This window comes from Solanum lycopersicum, chromosome 3 (assembly GCF_036512215.1).
Source record: "Solanum lycopersicum chromosome 3, SLM_r2.1".
In the NCBI taxonomy this organism is placed as follows: domain Eukaryota; kingdom Viridiplantae; phylum Streptophyta; class Magnoliopsida; order Solanales; family Solanaceae; genus Solanum; species Solanum lycopersicum.
In genome coordinates this window covers 49198304-49218831 of record NC_090802.1, presented here as the reverse complement: position 1 = coordinate 49218831, position 20528 = coordinate 49198304, and the positions used below count along the sequence as shown (strand labels likewise).

The 20528-nt window shown below is 33.1% G+C and overlaps 1 protein-coding gene and 1 long non-coding RNA gene across 2 annotated transcripts; one reads left to right on the top strand and one right to left on the bottom strand.

Moving 5' to 3' along the window:
• Nucleotides 1-7748: 7748 nt before the first annotated feature.
• Nucleotides 7749-8088, bottom strand: LOC138347761 (uncharacterized). The gene is made up of 2 exons (XR_011220292.1): nucleotides 8031-8088; nucleotides 7749-7939 (listed from the first exon to the last, which is right to left on the bottom strand). It is a non-coding gene; the product is annotated as an uncharacterized lncRNA (long non-coding RNA).
• An 8243-nt stretch (nucleotides 8089-16331) lies between these two features.
• LOC101246226 (auxin-responsive protein SAUR32) lies at nucleotides 16332-17028 on the top strand. The gene has a single exon (XM_004234962.5). It carries the CDS (start codon nucleotides 16473-16475, stop codon nucleotides 16815-16817), a length of 345 nt encoding a protein of 114 aa, XP_004235010.1. The 5' UTR covers nucleotides 16332-16472; the 3' UTR covers nucleotides 16818-17028.
• Nucleotides 17029-20528: the final 3500 nt, after the last annotated feature.

The following is a 20528-nucleotide window of genomic DNA, read 5'->3' as shown; positions in this document are numbered from 1 at the left end:
AAAATGAGTACCAAATTTGTTGACCCCATAATTTTTTTTCTGGTTTACTGAATTGAATTTATTGGTCCCCTCAAAATCCCATGTTCTAAAGGAAGTACACAGTTACACTTGTGGTGTGTGGACATTTCAGAACAAGAATTATTCATACAGGTACATAGTGATGGAAAATGACTATATTTGTAGCCTCTTGATTTGAATATTTTTACCAATTGTTTATATCATATAGTACCACGTCGTTCTCCCTACTAGCTCATCTCTTAGTCATTATGGGCTCATAAATTACTTTTGATTTTCTTTTTTGTAACAATAAAATGATAATTTAATAGACATTCAATTTAAATCTTCTCTAAACTGTCTTAGAATTTAGATATAAGTTCTTGTCAATATTTTGATGTACTATTTACTCTAAATGATTCATATATGTAGCAAATCTAACTTGCTATAACTCAATTTGCCGCTAAATATGCATTTTTAGCAACAATTAACACTCTTTATATATGTCTCTAAAATCTTTAGTGACAATGTATCTAAGGTCACTTAACTATTGTCGGCAAAAAAATTTTTAACACTCATTATTGTTGTGTCTATTTATCATCGCTAAAAATTGCTTTTGTTATAGCGCTAAGACATTATTACAAGCACAATTTTTTGTTGAAGGACTTTTAATGATCAACCGGATATACAGGGTAATTAACTGATAATTAAATTATTTTAAGTTTATACAGTCAACCAACTAATAAATTGTACTATGAAGGTTTTCCCCTTGACAAACTTTTTACTAGTTATTAAGATTTCATTTTTTTCTTTTTGAAAATATGAAAACAAGAATCATATGTATCGCAAATCCTTCGTTCCCGCTGTCTAGATAGTGATGGAAAGTGACCATTTTTTTTAGAGAAATAATGTGGAGTGTGTACATGCTTATAAAGGCTAGTACATCAATTAGAACATGCATGTAGTTTTTACAGTCTATAAAGGCTAATGCATGTAATTAAAGAAGATGACATATTTTACAGTGGTTGACCGTTGAGGTATTACATAATGAATGCTGGTAACATTCCAAAGTGAAAACCTTTTTCAAAAATTATGAATCAAAAATCATGTCTAATAAAAACATTTTATCATATGTTCAGATGGTTAATCGAAATATGTTACAATTTAATTTAACCATCTATTAGTGAAGTAATTTAAATATCGTGAATCCAAACTAGTAAGGTTCAAAAATTAGATACCTAAGTGTTAAACTAAAAAACAAGCAAGAGTATTGAGGATAGGCTTTCTTTATCTTTAGTAATAATTGATATGTCGGGGGTGATTTATCTGTTGCTCCATAATTAAGTAAAATTTTATCCTAAAAGCACGGTAAAATCTCAATAGATTGATTTAGGTACTTTTTATCAACTTTCATTTAAGCAACCAAACTAAAAGTTTTCTTTGTGACCCATCTCGTTATGTCAAAGGGAATGCACCATTTTCTCAAAATATTTAAGATACTTATACATACATCAATAATATTCAAAAAAATATATATATATTATACTATCAATGCAATTTAACTGATTTTTTATATATATATATATATATATATATATTATAATTGTTTTAAAAAATATATTGTACTTGTTTGGTAAGAAATCGACACATTATATTGTAAGTGTATTAAAATGTGTAATAAATGTATTATTTATCAATAAAACTTGTATTATATCTATGTGAATAACAAATTATTTCTTGTAATATGTATTGAAATAGTATTTTAAATGTATTAAAAGTGAACAAGTGTAAAAAAAATATGTTTTTGCTATAAATAATAAATATTTTTTTATTATAGTATATTTATGTAAATTCTCCTAGATTACATTACTGATCTATGATTCAAGTTATCGTAGCTAGAATATATACACCGTCTATTTAAAGAATTAAATTCTTTTTTGGAAACTTTCATATGTAGCCATTTAAAAATAGTCCAATTACTCTTCATAGCTATAGTTTGATAATTACAATCCGTAACTACATGTTATATAAAGAGACGCGAACGAGATTGGGAGAGAGAGAGGAGAGAGGCAAGAGTGAGGAAAAAAAGTTGGAGATAGGTGAATTGTATATGTATAGAGAGTGGAGAAAAGTCAATTATATATGTATATCAATTAGATAATTATATATAATACATATGTATTCGTATATTCTGACCACAAAATCAACCCAGATAACTAATGTTTAATGTTAGTCGCTAGTGATTCTTCCCTCCTTTACTTTCTCAACATACTTTTCTGATTTTCAGGCAAAGTGGGCCATCGCTCTCAAGACAAAAAGGTCCAAAGCCAAATCTGGCACCAGATTGGGGCCTGGCCCATTTATGCTGTAAGTTGCGGTCCCACACCAGAAATTATGTCCGATTTATTTAACAAAGGGAAAATTACGTTGTCAAGTAAAGTTATGATATTTAGTTACTCAATTATAGTTGTAATTTGCTATAATTATCACTTGTGATTAACATTATATATTAATTACGTGGTTTGATTTCAAATTTGTATAATTAGTCACATTTGTATATGTATAATTCGTCAAAATATATAAATACATATGTATAATATATAATTATTTAACCTATATACACGTACAATTCACCTCTCTCCTATTCTCTGCCTTTTCTTGACCGCTCTCTCCTCCCTCTCCAAATTCCGATCGCCTCTCTTATCCCTTTCTTTATCTCGCTTGCCATTATACAATATACATATGTATAATATACAATTATATACATATGCAATTCACTTCTCTCCTCTCTCTTTCAATTTTGCGCACCTCTCTCCTCCCTCTCTCTTGCCATATAACAAATACATATGTGTAATATACATTATCTAATCAATATACATAAATGATTCACCTTTCTCCCACTCTTTTTCTCCTCTTTCTCGCCTCTCTCCTCTCTCTCCTAGTCTCGCTCACCTTTCTCCTCGATATAAGCAACTTTTAAGTGGCTTGAAATTTCTCCAATACTTATTTTCTATTAAAAAGTCATCTAAAGTATTTAACTTCCGCTAGTTTCAAGGATTTATCTGAATTAAACTATTAATTATTCTATGTCAATTTAATTATATTTTCTTTGTTTTACTACATTAATCGCTCTCATATGTAATTAAGTAAGGCTGAAAATGAAAATTGATACTTAATTATATATTGATTCTCTCTAAAATAATCTAAAATAAATTATTTGTAATCATTTATTTTTTATGAAGACACGTATAAAATAGACGAAAAGAAGAAAATATTTTATTTTAAATTATTGCAAAACCTATAATGATTATAAGAATTATACTTGTCTGCCACGCACTCTTCTCCTAGCAAATTTGACTATATTCACCTTCAATTAAATCAAGGGAATCAAATTATGTCAATTTTAAAAGGGTAGTTTCGGTAATTTGACAAATATATTTCCACTCATTATTGATACTTTACTTAAAAGAAGTTTAAAACGTAAACAAAAAGGGTTAACCGTCGATATTATGATGCCTACGTGGACCCTCATTGATGACCTGGCATTTCCTTCTTCACAATTTTATTAAATTTGGCCCCACTTATCGCCGTTCACTGGGGCCCATCCCATTAAACAATTTTTCAAAAGATTTTCCTATTACTAGCTCGAATTATTTTTTAAAAATTGCTCAAATTATTCTACCCTTTGCTTTTGTTAAAGCATAATAGTGATAATATCTTTAAAAAAATCTAATCAATAATAATTATGTCACCACTTTATCTTTTATTAAAGAAGCATATGCTGCGGATGTACTTTCCGTCCTTGACATAAATAAATAATTTAAATGTGAAAAAAAAAAAGTTACGCATCTTACCAAAATTCTCCCACAATATATGCTTTTTATATGGAAAAAGAAATCAATTCTGATTTATCTATATATGAAATGAATAATTATTTGTAAAAGTGATAATGTGGACTTATATGTAAGTGACAAGTTACGATCACTTACTTCCCTCCGCTTTTTATTAATGTTTTCAAAGTTTTTTCACTTATATTTTAATGCCTCAAAATTTTAATCTACTGATTAATAATAAAAATATTTAACTATTTAAACCAGATTCATTTTTCTATTATCGATTATATGTAAGGGGGTAATGAGTCCACTATGGATGTTACAGTTCATCTAATTCCAATTAGATTTCATTATGATCTTTGTTAATATTTTATTTATTTATATTTCATATAAGTTATTTTTATAGTAACCGAAGGAATATTGATTGTATTGAAGTGTTAACCTAATAAGGGAATACATGGGAGATATATATAGGAGATATAGGAAGGAGTACTAATCCTAATAGGACTAGGATTAGTACACAGTAAATACTAATATTATTTAATACTATTTATTTAATACTATCTGTTATTATCCCCCCTAAAGCTGAGCGGAAGCGAACGAAAGCTTGGAACTGAGGTAATCGTGCTGTCGGCTCGAGAGAGGCTTGGTGAGAATATCAGCCGGTTGTTCTTCAGTGGGTACATACTGCACAGTCATGGTGCCGGCCTGAACTTCATCGCGAACAAAGAGACAATCGGTATCAACATGCTTCATTCTGGTGTGTAGGACGGAATTCTTGGCCACACAGATGGTTGATTTGTTGTCACAATACAGAGCAGGAACAGTGTGAGTGGCGCGGAGTTCGCGAAGAATATATGTGACCCACATGGTCTCAGCAGCAAGAAGAGCAAGAGCGCGGTATTCAGCTTCAGTCGAGGACCGAGAGACCTTGGGTTGTTTTTTTGTACACCAGGAGATCAGGTTCGGCCCAAAAAAATGAGAAACCCCGATGTAGATTTTCTGTCATTTTTATCACTCGCCCAATCTGAATCTGAGAAACCCCGAAGCTCCAAGTCCCCAGGTCGAATGAGTAAACCACGACCAAGGGTGCCAAAAATGTACCTGAGAATGCGTTTTAGATAATGGTAATCATGTTCACTTGGTTGATGCATGCGCTGAGCAACTCGGTTGACAGCAAACTGGATGTCAGGACGGGTAATGGCCAGATACTGTAGAGCCCCAATGAGGCTGCGGAAGTGGGTGATATCGGCAAAGGGGGTGTCGGCTCCATTCGTAGACGAAGAGACTGCCGTCAGTGTTGGTTGACTGGTGCTTTTTTCCAGTCCAGCTTTCTGCAACAGATCTCGAGTATATTTTGACTGATGAAGAAACAAGCCGCTGCCTGTCCGAGAAACCTCCATTCCCAGAAAATAATGTAACGGGCCAAGGTCCTTCATTTTGAAGGTAGTATGCATAGCTCGAGTGACATCCTGAATGAGAGTTGCAGTAGAGCCTGTAATAATGATATCATCTACATAGACAAGAAGAATGACTGTACCGTGTCCTGAATGTCGAGTAAACAGACTCGTGTCGTGTACGCAACACGTGAAGTCGAGTCCCTGGAGGAACATTTTCAGACGTGTGTACCAAGCACGGGGGGCTTGCTTGAGCCCATACAGAAACTTCTGGAGTTTGCAAACATGTTGAGGGAAGCAAGGATCAACATAGCCCGATGGTTGCGTCATGTAGATAGTTTCATCAAGCATGCCATGAAGAAAAACATTGGAAACATCCAACTGATTGATGAGCCAATTGTTGCGCACGGCGAGTGACAGTACCAGGCGAATGGTTTCCTACCGAATAACAGGACTGAATGTCTCGGAGTAATCAAGCTCATACTCCTGATTGTAGCCTTTAGCAACCAAACGAGCCTTGTACCTGGAAATACTGTCATCTGCATTGTGTTTAATTTTGTACACCCATTTACAGCCCACTGGGTGCCGCCCATGGGGCTTAGGTACAAGAACCCAAGTTTTCTGATCAGTCAAAGCCTTAAACTCGTCATCCATAGCATGACGCCAATAAACATTTTTTGAGGCAACAGAGTAGGTTGTTGGTTCACTTTCGGGAAGGGGTGTATTTGGTAGTATGGTTGCCTGAAAGGTTTTGGGTTTAAAGATACCGGCTTTGCCACGGGTTAACATGGGATGAGTATTGGGGGTGGCACGGGCGGTGGTGATTCGGGGGTGGCTGAGAAGGACCCAAAACGGATTCGGGCTGGAGATGTTGTGGGTATGGAGTGGTTCGGGTTGGTTGTGAGTGTGGGTGGTGGTTGCGGGTGTATTGTGGGTGACGGTCGAAGGGGTGATGAAGGGTGGTTGGGTAGTGGGTGGAGGTGTGGGGGAAGGTGGTGAGGGACCTTGTGAGTATGTTGGAAAAAGAGGAAGGACGCCAATGAATGATGTATTTGTGGAGGAGGAAATAGACTCGTAGGGAAACTCATTTTCAAAAAATTTGACATGACGAGATATGTAAACTTTATGAGTTTGTGGGTCAAGACAGCGATAACCCTTGGAGGTAGGATGATAGCCCAAAAAAATACAAGGACGGGATCGGGGCTGTAATTTGTGAGTAATATGAAGGCGTAGCCAAGGGTAGACAAGACACCCAAAGACGCGGAGGTAGGTATAATTGGGAAGTTCTTGGTAAAGGAGTTGATAGGGTGATTTGTTGGAGAGGATGTGACTGGGCATTCTGTTAATGAGGTAGTTTGCGGTGGCTAGAGCTTCTACCCAAAAGGAGACAGGGAGATGAGATTGATGTAGAAGAGTAACCACCGTTTCAATGAGATGGCGATGCTTATGCTCAGCCACCTCATTCTGTTCGGGAGTGTATGGACAGGAGGTTTGATGTATAATTCTCAGGGATTGCAGAAACTGGCCAAAGATGTTATTTACATATTTCTTTCCATTGTCACTTCGAAAAAGTTTAACATGAGAATTGAATTGTGTTTTGACCATTTTTTCAAAAGTGACAAAGGTGGTGTATGCCTGTGATTTGTGTTTTAGTGGGTACAACCAAGTGTATTTTGTAAAATCATCCACAAAACAAATATAATAGCGAAAACCAGTAAATGAAGGAACAACAGTAGGACCCCATAGGTCAGAATGAATTAGTTGAAAAGGTGCAGTTGTACGCTTCTCAGATAAAGTAAAAGGTAATTTATGAGATTTAGCAATTGAACAGGAGTCACAATTGTTTACATGAATGGAAGAAAAACCTAATTGAGACATTAAAGAATTTATTATTTGAGTAGACGGGTGACCCAGACGACTATGCCACAACAGACTGTGGCCATCAGCCGAAAGAGCCACCGGAGCCACAGGAACGCTTTCTGAAACTGGGTGGACAGACGAACTTGTGCCAGGAAGAACGTACAGACCATGCTCACAGGGGCCTTGATAGGGGTGGGCATTCGGTATTTCGGTTCGGTTCGGTTTTTTTTTCGGTTTTTTCGGTTTTCGGTTTTTTAAAATTACGTACCGAATACCGAACCGAAATATTTCGGTTCGGTTCGGTTTTTGTTAATTCGGTTCGATTTTTATTAATTCGGTTCGGTTTTTTATTTCGGTTTTTTAATGGGCCTGTTTAGTGGGCTTTTTAAAATTTTAAATTTTACAATTTTTTGTTTGATTTTTCAACTTAATGGGCTAAAAAGTAAAAATAGACAATAAATCAAAGGAGTGCATTACTAATTTACTACCAAATTTCAATATATCAATTATCAATGATTCAAATCTTCAATATGTAATTAGGCATTAACACCGCAAATTTTAAATTCACAATGACACTAAAACAAAAGTTGCATTGTAGTCTTTGTAGATTTGTAGTTAATAACTTAATGTCTTCACAAATACAACATATTAAGAATCTAACAAGTAACAATAAAGTCTCTCATTAACTCATAATAAACAATAATAAGCAACAAACAATGTTGACTTTCATGAGATTACTTTCAACAATAACAAACAACAATAATGAGTTTCTTGACTTTCTTCCATGAGATCGCTTTCAACTTTCAAGTGTCACGTGCCAACAAAATTATTTCTTCATTGTCTTGACCCTTGGACCTTTTAAGATAAAATCAAATATTAGAAACTTAGAATACTACTTTTAAGATTAAAAAATGATAAGATTAAATAAATGATGTATTAAACTCACCGCTTGCAAGTCAATCATAGATCAACAATGGAAGAGCTTCTTCCACTATTTGCCATCTTTACAATTAATAAAAAGAAACATGTCATACAAGATACAACACAATAAGTATTTTATTTTTTCCATAAATAAATAAAAAATAAAAAGTCTTACCAAGTTCAATTTTTTCAAGAAACTCCAAACTTTCTTCAACACAAATAGGCTTGGTTTCTTGTCTAAGCCAATCTTGGACACAAATAAGACATTGCACACATTTGGGAGTCAATGAACTTCTAAAGGGATCTAGAATTCGACCACCGGTGCTAAATGCACATTCCGATGCCACACTCGACATAGGAATAGCCAATACATCTCGAGCCAACTGTGAAAGTACTGGAAATCTAGGAGAATTAACTTTCCACCAACTCAAAATATCAAAATCTTCATATTCAGGTTCTTGGTCTTCAAGAAGATATTTATCCAACTCAGATTTCACACCTAAACTTCCAGAATCATTCTTTTGTTTCTTCATGTGCAACTTAGTTCTCAAAGAATTTTTGGACATATTTTGAGAAATACCACTACCAGAAGAATCAGATGAGTCAGATGAAGATGGTTGACTTTTGGAACCTTTTCCATACTTACTTACATATATCGCAAACAAATCCCTCAAGTAAGCCTCTACTTTCGTATTCACTACATTTCCCGTTTCTTCCCCAAGTAATTCTTCAAGAGCAAAACTAACATAGACAAATTTATTGCGAGGATCCAAAACAGAAGCAATAAAAATCATTTTGTTCATTTTTCAGGAGTCCCCCAATATTTCTTGAATTTTTCTTTCATTCCCAAAGCCATTTTACTCAAATCAAGGTCATCACTTGCTACACATAATTTCAAATAAGCATCAAGTTCACATATATCTTCAAAATGAACATTACAAGTAACATACCGTGAACCTGAAACTTTCAAAGTGAGTTCATAAAATTTTTCAAGAAACTTTGTGACATTCCTCACATTAGCCCAATCTTCATATTGAATTGACCCTGCGATACTTCCATCTTCACAAACATCAGTAGCAAGAAAAGAATGAAAATTACCATCATAAAGATCAAACCTCTCAAAAGCCTTCTCAAAAACTTTTCTGCTGTGTCTAACATCAAATAGGTGGAATTCCACCTAGTAGGCACATCTAAAGACAACATCTTATCACATTCTATCTTTTGCATTTCAACACATTTCAAGAAATTTCTTGCCCTTGAAGAAGATGATCTAACATATTTCACCATTTGTCTGACCTTTTTGATAGAAGGACCAATTTCTTTCAAACCATCTTGCACAATTAGATGAAGTATGTGAGCCATACATCTCACATGGAGATGTTTACCTTCCATCAAATTAGTTCCCCACATATCTAATTTTTTGGACAACTCTAATACTGCCACATCATTTGAAGAAGCATTATCAACCGTAACAGTAAAAACGTTATCCAACTTCCAATCAAGTAAACAATTACTAATAGACTCAGCCAAATGCTCACCTTTATGACTAGTGATAGGACAAAAATTCAATATTCTTTTATGAAGCACCCAATCCCTATCAATAAAGTGAGCAGTCAAACACATATAATTGATTCTTTGCACTGAAGTCCATGTGTCTGTTGTGAGACAAATTCTTGGTTGTATTTCTCTTAAAGATTGTTTCAAATTTATTCTCAATTCACCATAAACTTCATAACAATCCCTTGTTATGGTTCTACGAGAAGGAATATGAAACAAAGGCTGGACTTTACTCATAAACTTCTTAAAGCCTTCTTTTTCAACAAAACTAAAAGGTAGTTCATCCAAAATAATCATCTCAACTAAAGCTCTCCTACATACCTCTTGCTCAAATTTCCAAGTCTCTAAATTGTTATTTTGAATATTTAATAATTTTTGAATACCGGGTGCAACAGTCGGAGGTTTATACACTTTACACCGATAAGTCAAATGTTGTTTTAGTCCACTTGTTCCATTTCTTGTTGTATTGGCAGCATAATATTGTTTACAATGTAAGCACTTTGCTTTAACTAATACACCATTTTCAAAAACCTTTTCAAAGTGTTGCCTAACAAGAGACCTAGGATCCATTTCTTTTCTTTTTTTTGTTATTTCTGTACCAATCGACAAATCATTGCTATTAGTAGGTGTATTATCCGTAGAATCAGCCATACTTATTCGACTTTGATCAGCTACACCCATATTTAATTCTGTTTGTTCAGCCATCTATATATATAAAAAAATCATAATAAATTCCTAATAGGCAATAACTATTAACTAGTAATAAAAACAAAATCAGATAAAAAAAATCAAAAAAAAAATCAAAAAAACTGACCTGCTGCGGCTGAGTGCTGACCTGCTGGCTGCTGCGGCTGGCTGCTACTGCTGTCTGCTGCGGCTGGCTGCTGCTCGACGGCTGCTACTGCTGCAGCTGGCTGCTGCTCGACGAGGACGGCGGCTGAAGAGTGAAGAAAAGAGGATGAAGTTGAAGAGAGAGGAAGAGGATGAAGTTGAAGAAAGAGGATGAAGTTGAAGAGAGAGGAAGAGGATGAAGTTGAAGAGAGAGGATGAAGTTGAAGAGTGAAGAGGATTAGGGTATTAGGGATTTAGAGTTTTTTATTTTTTTAAAAAAAATTATTTAATATTAATAATTATTAAATATAATATAATTTATAAATTAAAATAATAATATTTCGGTTTAAACCGAAATACCGAATTTCAAACTAATACGTACCGAAAACCGAACCGAAATACCAAAAATACAAAAAAATAAACCGAATACCAAACCGAAAACCGAAAAACCGAAAAATTTCGGTTCGGTTCGGTGTTTCGGTTTTCCGGTGTTTATGCCCACCCCTAGGCCCTGAAAAATCACCCTCTTGGTAGTATTGTCTAGGATCTGAAAATCATTAGAGGTGAACAAAAGTGAGCAATTATTGTCTTTTGTGAATTGGTGAATTGAAAAGAGATTGATTTTAATAGAAGGGACGTGGGTAAGGTTACCTAGGTGAAAGATAGCGGTGGGGGTTTTAATGGTACCCGTGCCAGTGTGAGAAATATTAAGGGACTCACCGTTGCCAACAGTAATACCATTGGAGCCATGATATGGATTTTGAGCGTTAAGCTTGGATAGATCAGAAGTAACGTGCATGTTTGCCCCAGTATCCAACAGCCATTCAGAAGAAGGGTCGGCTTGAGATGCATAATTGGCACGGTTATCACTATTTCGGCTCTCCTCATACCGAAACCAGCAACGAACAGCGGTGTCCTATTTTCTGACAGATTTGACAAGTTGGATGATCCCGCTCGTAAGTGCCTTGCCCACCGCTGGAAGATGACTGCCAGCCGCTGCCGAAGGAGTACAGGCTGTTGTTGCTGTCGTGCTGCTGACCGTCGTACGGCGGACGACTGCCCTGCCGACTGTTGCGCCCGCGGCCTCCGCTGTTTCTACCGTAGCCACCGCGGCTCCCCTACCGGCCGCCACCACGCACCCCGCGATAGTTCTGGCTTGCGGTGAGGGCGGTGGCCGGCTCCATAACAGCGACTTCTCGGAGAAGAAGTTTGATCTCCAGATCCACGTTGATTTCTTCACTTTTTAGCCACGAGGAGAGAGTAGCCAGGTCAACGGGCGTTGGACTGATGCGAACCGCCTGTTTAATGGAGGAGTAAGCTGATGGGAGCCCCCTAACGACGCACATGACGAGATCTTTTTCGGGAATGATTTTGTTCACGGTGTCGAGGGCTGTGATGATAGTGGAGACCTCATCTAAATACTCCGCCATAGTTTTCGTGCCATTGGTAATTGTGAGGAGACGATCACGCAATTGAAAAATATTAGAGTGGAAAATTGATGCATAGCGTGTTGCGAGGGCCGTCCACAGGGCTGAAGCAATTGTGTAGGATCGGACGTGTTTCTGAACCGTGGGAGAGATGACCGCAATCAAACATGATCGGACCTGGCCATCCATGGCTTTCCAGGCGGCATGGGCCGGATTGGTTTTTTCTGATTTGTCCGTGGCGGTGATGACTGTCGGCGGTGGTTCTGTGCTTCCATCGACGTATTTGAGAAGGTAATTGGCCTCAAGGGCTGTAAGAACGGTGATTTTCCATGTAGGGTAATTTATGTCTGATAATTTTTTGGGAATCAGGGCATGAAGATCCACCTCGGTTGTCATGGCTGTCGCCGCCCAAGAGAAGAGAGGGAACGACCGGTGCCCTAAAGAGAGAGAAAAAAACCTAGAGAAAAGAAGATCTAGGTTTTCTGGCTCTTGATAGCATGAAGGAATATTGATTGTATTGAAATGTTAACCTAATAAGGGAATACATTGGAGATATATATAGGAGATATAGGAAGGAGTACTAATCCTAATAGGACTAGGATTAAGGAGTACTAATCCTCATAAGACTAGGATTAGTACACAGTAAATACTAATATTATTTAATACTATTTATTTAATATTATCTGTTATTAGTAACCTGTATTTATAAGGTTAACAAACAGAAACAGAAATAAGATGAAGCAGAAAATACATAAAATACAAGAAGTAATCCGAGTCCACCGAAATTTTTGTGTGTCCTTAAGAAATTTAATCCCCTCACTGTACCCAAGGTTATGGATTAATTTCTTCCAAGATAAAACGGATTAAACCTATTAAAGAAATAACGGTACCTCAAATTTCTTTAACTTCAGCGAACTTCAGAACAGCAACAAGTTACACAGACTCAGTCGATCGGCAATTTGATTTTATTTGGGAGAAAAATAAATGCAGAGAATAAAAAATTTCAGTATTTGAAAAATCGAAAATTGACTTCCTTTTATAGCCATTTTCAGCAAGAAACGTCTGTTCAGTGAAATCTGCTCAGACCCGTTTTATCCAGAAAGTTGTGTCTTTTGGAAAAAATAAAAACTTTTCTGAATGTTACCGTTACCCACAAATTTATAAGAGATAATATTAACAGAATTTATTTGATTTTACATTAACATCATTTGCCGGAGTTGAGCGACGACGACGCGAGGGGGCATCTTCTTCTTAGCTCTTTAAGAAGTAATTGAAGTGTTTCCTTATATAAGGACAACAATTTCCCTTTCTTTTGCCGATATGGGATAAATGACTTTTCATTTGCACATTGTAAATGACTTTCCATTTTCCCTCCAAAATAGTTCCCTCACTTTTTATATTCTCTTTTCTTTTCCTATTCACACTTGCTAAATCCTGACAATATATATACCGTACGAAAGACAAATTAAATGACAAATATATTTAGAACAGTGTGATTAATTCAAGCATGCTAAATGCAAAGTGAAAAGGACACTTTATTGTTGCAATTGTGACTACAAAATGAATGAATGAATAATAATCAAATTTTAAATAGATAACTATATTTTTAAATTTAATGTGGAATTCATTGTGCACCCCAACGTCACAAATCTGCTCTTACTTATTTTTTTGTATTACTTTTTTCCATTTTACAACAAAAATGTATCATCACAAGTTAGATGTTTCTCTCTAATTGCTAATCCTTATCCTAATATTTTGTATTAACTAAAACCAAAAAATGCATTAAAAATGTATTTTATAAACCTTTAATAGTAAGGAATAATGCTTTTAATGTCTGCAGTATTTCGTTTTTTTATAAGCAACTAACTTGTTGATATTTAATTTAGATTTAATTTAGGATCTTAGGTAGTAATTATCAAAAACTTTAGGCAAACCAATCCAGTTAAAGACTGGCCCGCTACCAACTACGAATTTGACCTTTAATTATGCTTTACATTTACCTATATTATTAGGGATAATTAACTTGCACTTTTGATTCCACATCTATTAATGAAAAAATTAAATTTTGATCCTTGTGATATTTTACTTAGTTTTTAATTGATAAAAATGTGTTTATTTGGTTATTTTTTTCGAGTTTAACTTTTTATAATCATAACTATAGTATCTTTAAATATAAAGAATTTTATTAGCTTAGTTAGTTGACTATCTGAAACTCTCACCTTGTTAATAAAATTTTGATTTCCTCACAGTAATCCCCTTTCCCATTTCTCCTATCCAACCCCAATTTAAAAAGAAAATCCTCAAATATGTTAAATTATTACTCCATCCGTTTGAAATTGTTTGTCATGTTACGCTTATCAAAAGTTAATTTGACTAATTTATAAAGGTAAATTAGATCACATTAATTCGATATTTTAAACAAAAAAAATTAGCTATTCTAAAACTATATGAAAGGTACTATAAAATGTTAGTCAAAATTTTTATAGTTAACTCTAAAAATAAAACCATGACAAACAATAAATTTAGTTAAACATAAATTTAACACACTTATTATTTTTTCACATCTTTTTCTCCTCCTATGAAAGAGTAATCTTTTAAACAATGATGGAAAGATAATGGCATAACTTGACCTCATTTTATGTTTATGTTCTCATCTTTGATATTCACATATAGACATTTAAACTTTGGGCTCATTTGGCCATAAATTTTTCAAATAATATTCTAGAAAAAAAAATTCACAAATAGTGTTTGTTCATACATTTTGTCATTATTTGGCGCATATTTTTTATAAATACCCCATATTCCCAATAATTAGTTTTTTTTTCGTATTTGGGCCAAATCTCATTATTTGAGATTTTTTAAAATTGAAATTTTACCCAAACTTTTGTCTTTTACAAAAACACCCTCTATAGTTGTTGCTTACGTTATATTACATAATTTTTTACGTTAATTCCAAAGTAGTGATGAAATATTCAGTGAATGTTAAATGATGATATGGTTATTGGTGAAAAAGATGAACAACCGGCTCAAAATAAGTCATGCGTTTTGTCTACTTCACATGTATGAAATGATGTATATTGCATTCACTCCAAATTACCACATTGCTCTAGTGTCATGGACATTATTTCTTATTGTTGTAACAAAGATCCAATTAACTTGTAATACAAACTTATGGTTAGTTTTGATATTTTTAAAACTTATGGTATAAATCATATTTTTCTAAAATTTCTCAAATAGTATGATCAGACACATGTGAAATATTCACCCAAATAATATTTGTCAAGAATATTTGGAAATGATGGCCAAACGCTAACTTTATATAGTAGAACAAGTAAACACACCAGTCTTACATGCTATAATATACGTAGGACAAAAAATGACATATTAAATATTATATGGGTTATATCTATTAATTTATTTAATTTTATACAAATTTAAATATTTATTTATATATTATTTAATATTAAAAAATATAAATATAATTTAAAATTAAATCAAAAACCTATCTGGCGTGTGTAGTCAAAGATAAGTGTGCAGTAGTGGTGACAACAATTTTTGACCAGCAAATAGCAGCTTCCCTTTCACGTATTTATCCTTTCGTAAAACCGAAACGTCTTAATTAACCTCGTTAACTAGTTATTACGATTTCCAATTGGATAAGCCTTTCTCATTCTCTGTCTTCTTGCAGGATTAACTTTAAGTTTATGATACTTTTAAAATTTAAATAAATTTATTTCTACCATATTATAACTTATAATAAGTAGTTATTTTAAAGTTACCTATTTAATACTTATACTCTTTCTGATCAATAATAGTTGTTCACTATTAACTTAGCATATTCTTTAGAAATTACAAATAAAAGAGTAATTTTACTATATCACCTTTTGAATATACTCTTTTCGTCTGTAATTGTTTGATTGGTACATTAATAATAGATGTCCAATGTTAATTGTCAATTTAAATAATCAAGAAATAATTAATCACTGTTTCCAATTCTGTCCTTAATAATTACTTCATTTTGTTTCATAAAAAAGTTAACTAGATATTTTATATGCTTGGTATAACAGAGTTATATCAGTCAATTACATCTGGTACTAAATTTTTCTTGAAGGGAGTACATGATTTTATCCTGACAAACAATTATGGATAGAAGGAATAATAAATATAATATCTTGAAAAATGTATCAAAATGTTTCATCAGATAGATAAATATTATTAGAAATCTTTTTTTAATACGGTGAACAAGTGTCGTTGGACGAAACAGATGATTTCATTCTCCTACTTTGTGTAAAGATTATAACCTAAACCGCCAAACTAACTACTAGTAATTGCTAAACCCCTATATAAACACACCCCCTCTATCTCTCTCAAACACTCTGCAAAAAGAAAAAAATATATCATCATAACAAATTTTATTTTCAGATAGATAGATATATATGCGTTACAATATTGAAAACAACGCCTCTGTTTTTTTTATATAGATAGATCATGAGCAACATACCAAAATCTTTAACAGATTCTTCTTTTACTCTTTTCAAATTAGCCATCTCTTCTTCTGATCCTTGGCCTTTCTCTCTTCCATTTTCTCCCCTCTCTTAATTGTACAGCTCAATTTCTTGTTTTTTTTCCTTCAAATCTTGATAAAAACAGAGATGGGTACTGGAGAAAAACACCATCTGAGTTTCCATTTTCATGTACCACACATTAACTTCCATAATCATGGGAAGAAGGAATTGAAGAATATACCAAAAGGGTGTCTTGCAGTTATAGTGGGTCAAGGTGAAGAACAACAGAGGTTTGTTATCCCTGTCAATTATATCAATCATCCCCTGTTTTTGCAGCTACTTAAAGAAGCAGAGAAAGAATTTGGATTTGATCATAAAGGACCAATTAATATCCCTTGTCATGTTGAACAATTCCGCTATGTTCAGGGATTGATTGCTAAGGAAAATCCGCATAATCATCATCATCACCATTCATGGTGCTTCAAGGCCTAAACTTTCTCCTTCTTCTTCTTTTCCTATAGTTACATATTTTTGGACTCGGAATTGTCAGTGCTTCGAATGATGTAAATTTCTAGTTTTGGATCGAGTTCTTTTTAGGCTTTTTCTTAATGCTCTGTTCTGAGATGTTCATGTACCTGAAGTGTGGTTAAAGAAGATGAACAAATTGGAATAATATTCATAAATACAGAATCATTTTTTTTTTCTTTTTCTGAATTATTATTAAAAAATATTATGGCTCTAGCTATTTTAGACATTTAATTTCTGTTTCTTTTATATATAAATATGAATCTTAGAACCGTGTGATGTGTGTATGACTTGAATTTCTCTTTTTTTTTTTTTTTTTTTTTATCCGGTCGAAAATTACGATAGAAATTTAGTAAGTAGTTCAAGCATTTTTATTTTATACTTTATTTTAATATTTAATTTAATTTGAGCGTGCATAGAAAATCGCTAATCTACCTTCTCTGCATTTTTATTACTTACTTTATTTTTGTTATTGTATCGTCTTTAAAATTATATTATGTTATCACATCGTCTTTTCTATATTTATTGTACTTTAGAATTATATTAAATATATTATTATTGTTTAAGAATTATTGATTATTGAGTAATAAATGAAAGATGCTTTCTCCACAAATGGGTTTTTTGGTGGGAAGGGAAAAGAAGATAGGTCCTAGGTCCCTTGCCACCTTATTGCAAATCTACATTTGTCCCTTTCTTTAATGTCACAATTTGACATCACTAAAAAAATCTCAAAAAATAAAATAAAATATGGCCTTGGTTTGTTCATACTTTTGTTTTCATATTTCTGTGGTTCCAACTTTCATTTCAACTTTTGTTTGGGTTATGTAATCCAAAATTTGCAGCTTCCTTTCTATTACTGCATTTATCATGTAACGTTTTGTGAAGATTCTTAAAGAAAATTTGTGGCTCATGTAGGAGTTAGATGTTGGAATTATTACGTGAACACTCTTTCATAGATTTTATCTATCGTAAATATGAAGTTGGTCGCTTAAATTATCCATATAAAAATGCTTGTTCCAAAAGCCATTGTGAAAATTGAAATAGCATCACTTAGATCGTTACATGCTGGCTAGTAAAGTTTATGTTATTATTTTAAATGATTACGTGAGAGCAGAGATATTTTGTTTTTCTATCTAAACGAAGGTTTAATTCATGACATATCTTCATTATGAATAATAGTTTAGGTTGAAACCCTAAGTTAAAGGATGCAGTGATACTACCACATCCCTGACTTATTTTGTGATACAAAATACGTATTTTACTATTATATAGATATATAGTACTTTTATATTATTTTAACGTTGCTTTGAAAACATGATTAATTCCTTTATGTATAAAGAATTTGCATTAATTCTTTGAAAACAAATATTCTTGAAGACTGTAGAGAAACCTACCCCTTTCTTTATAAAATTGAAGTGACTTCCATTTTATGTCTCACCATATATAGAGAGAGATTAGTGCAAGAATCAAAGACCAATTATTACTAATTTGCTTAATGCCCCACTAACAAATGGTGTTTAATGGATTTCATAATTAATCATAATGTGAATAAGAAGACTAAATCAAATCAAATCATAGATCTCTCAAGAACCATGTAGGGGCCATGTGTTAGAATTTTTTTCTTGGGCAAAATTTGACATTAATCTTGAAAGAAGATGCTACATTTTCTCAAGTTGCCAAAATGCCAAAAAAAAAATGAACTGTAAGCAACTAATTTAGACTAAAAGAAAATGGGAATATGGATTCTCTTCTCTCACTCACACATAGCAAATTTTGTCAAAAATAACATTTGACTTTGGAAATATTTAATGTGCATTTTCACAAAAAATAAAAATAAAAAATTGACTGCTAATCATTTTGTGGCATGTCTTTCTTTAATACAACCCCACTAACTCCAAAAGGTTTGACAGTTTTTTGCATCCATTTAGACCAAGCTATTGATCTATAGTGATGTTTTATCTCGATTAGTTATTTTATGAGGTATTTGCTATCTTGCATCGATACAAGTATCTGGCACGAGCATGTTTAAAGACTACGAGAGCTTCTATCAATACAAATTTCTAGTACAAACATGTTTAAAGAATGGGAGAGGGGCGTGCTTCGTCCCCATCCATGCATCTCCCTTCCGTCCCCAATCATGCACTCGTGTATTCATAGAGATTTAGTCTATGTGGTAGTGAAACCTTATTGGCGTTACATTATCAACTTTCGTTTATAAGAAGGACACTTTTGATCTAATAATTTGACGAGAAGAATAGTTTTGAGCCGAAATATAGTTTAAGGATGTATATGATCAATTTCGAATAGTTTAAGGATATTTTTGACCCTTTTCTGTGAAATTTATCATTTTGAATACAATAAATCAAACACTCAATAAAAATAACATCATAACTAATCCTATCATAATTTATCTATTATTTAATTCAATCATAACTTGAATTCAAACCAAACGACCCGTAATAGTACCATTGGTTAGCTAAAGACAAACTTTGATTACCAACGGAAAATATATTGTTTCATAACTTTTTATTTGAGAAAGAAAGTAGAAAATTGTACTGTAGGACTTTATTTATTTTCAACTTTTAAAGGAGGTAGTGTGGCAATATAAAATTTTTAATTAATACAAGTAGCTAAAATTGGATGAAACAGTGGAAGCATTCATTCTTGTCTCTACAACAGGTTGCATCTTACTATTATTATTTGTTCAAAGTGGAATATAATTCCCCTAATTGAAGGGAAAAAGTATTGTCACCAAATCATATTCACTTCCCTTACTTTTAGACACCATTCTTTGTGCTTTCTCCTCATTTCTTGTATCTCTATAATGTGTGCTTTACTTTTCATCTTTCTATAAAGGTTGGCTCAACTTCAACCCCAAAAATTCATTCCTATAAAAATAATTTTTAACGGTAATAAATATATATAATAATAAAGATTGTTAAACTTTTTACCAGTAATAGTTAATTGCTATCGAATTTAATATCGATATAAACTTTAGGAACATTATTACTGCTAAAAGTACATATTCAACAGCAATAAAGTTATTACTGTTAAATATGATTTTTTGGGTAGTAAATATTGCTCCCTTCTATACAAGTAGAACAAATTTGTCTTTAGAATTATTATCTCATCAAATTTGATATTATGTTATCTCACCTTAAGTATGATAAAGTTAATTCAAAGATAATAATCCGTGAACCAAATGACCTTATAAATTTTGGCTCAACTTCAAACAACACCACCACCACCCCCAAAAAAAAAAATACTAGTATCATAAAATGATTAAAATCCCTCTACCCTTAATTATATATAAAAATACAAAAAATCTGAGTATTAAGTGATTTAAGCATAGTAAGAAGCTTATCAATATGTATCCGAATTAATCAAGCCCTTTGAACGGTTATGTCGTTAGGAAAAATCCCATAAAAGGTTGTTGTGAAGCGGAATAAAATAACAAATATAAATATTATGTATGTGTACAATTGTATTCTTCAAATTCTTTTATTGTACCCTAAATAATATATTAATCGATTATACAACGAGATAAGCCCAAAGATCACTATTTTAAGATGGTTAGATTAGGATCGTTTGATAGGCTGGACAAGCATAAATAATTTTCAATTAAAAATTGAATATTGTTTTATTTCTTGTTTGGCTACTAATCTTGGGATCTGTGAC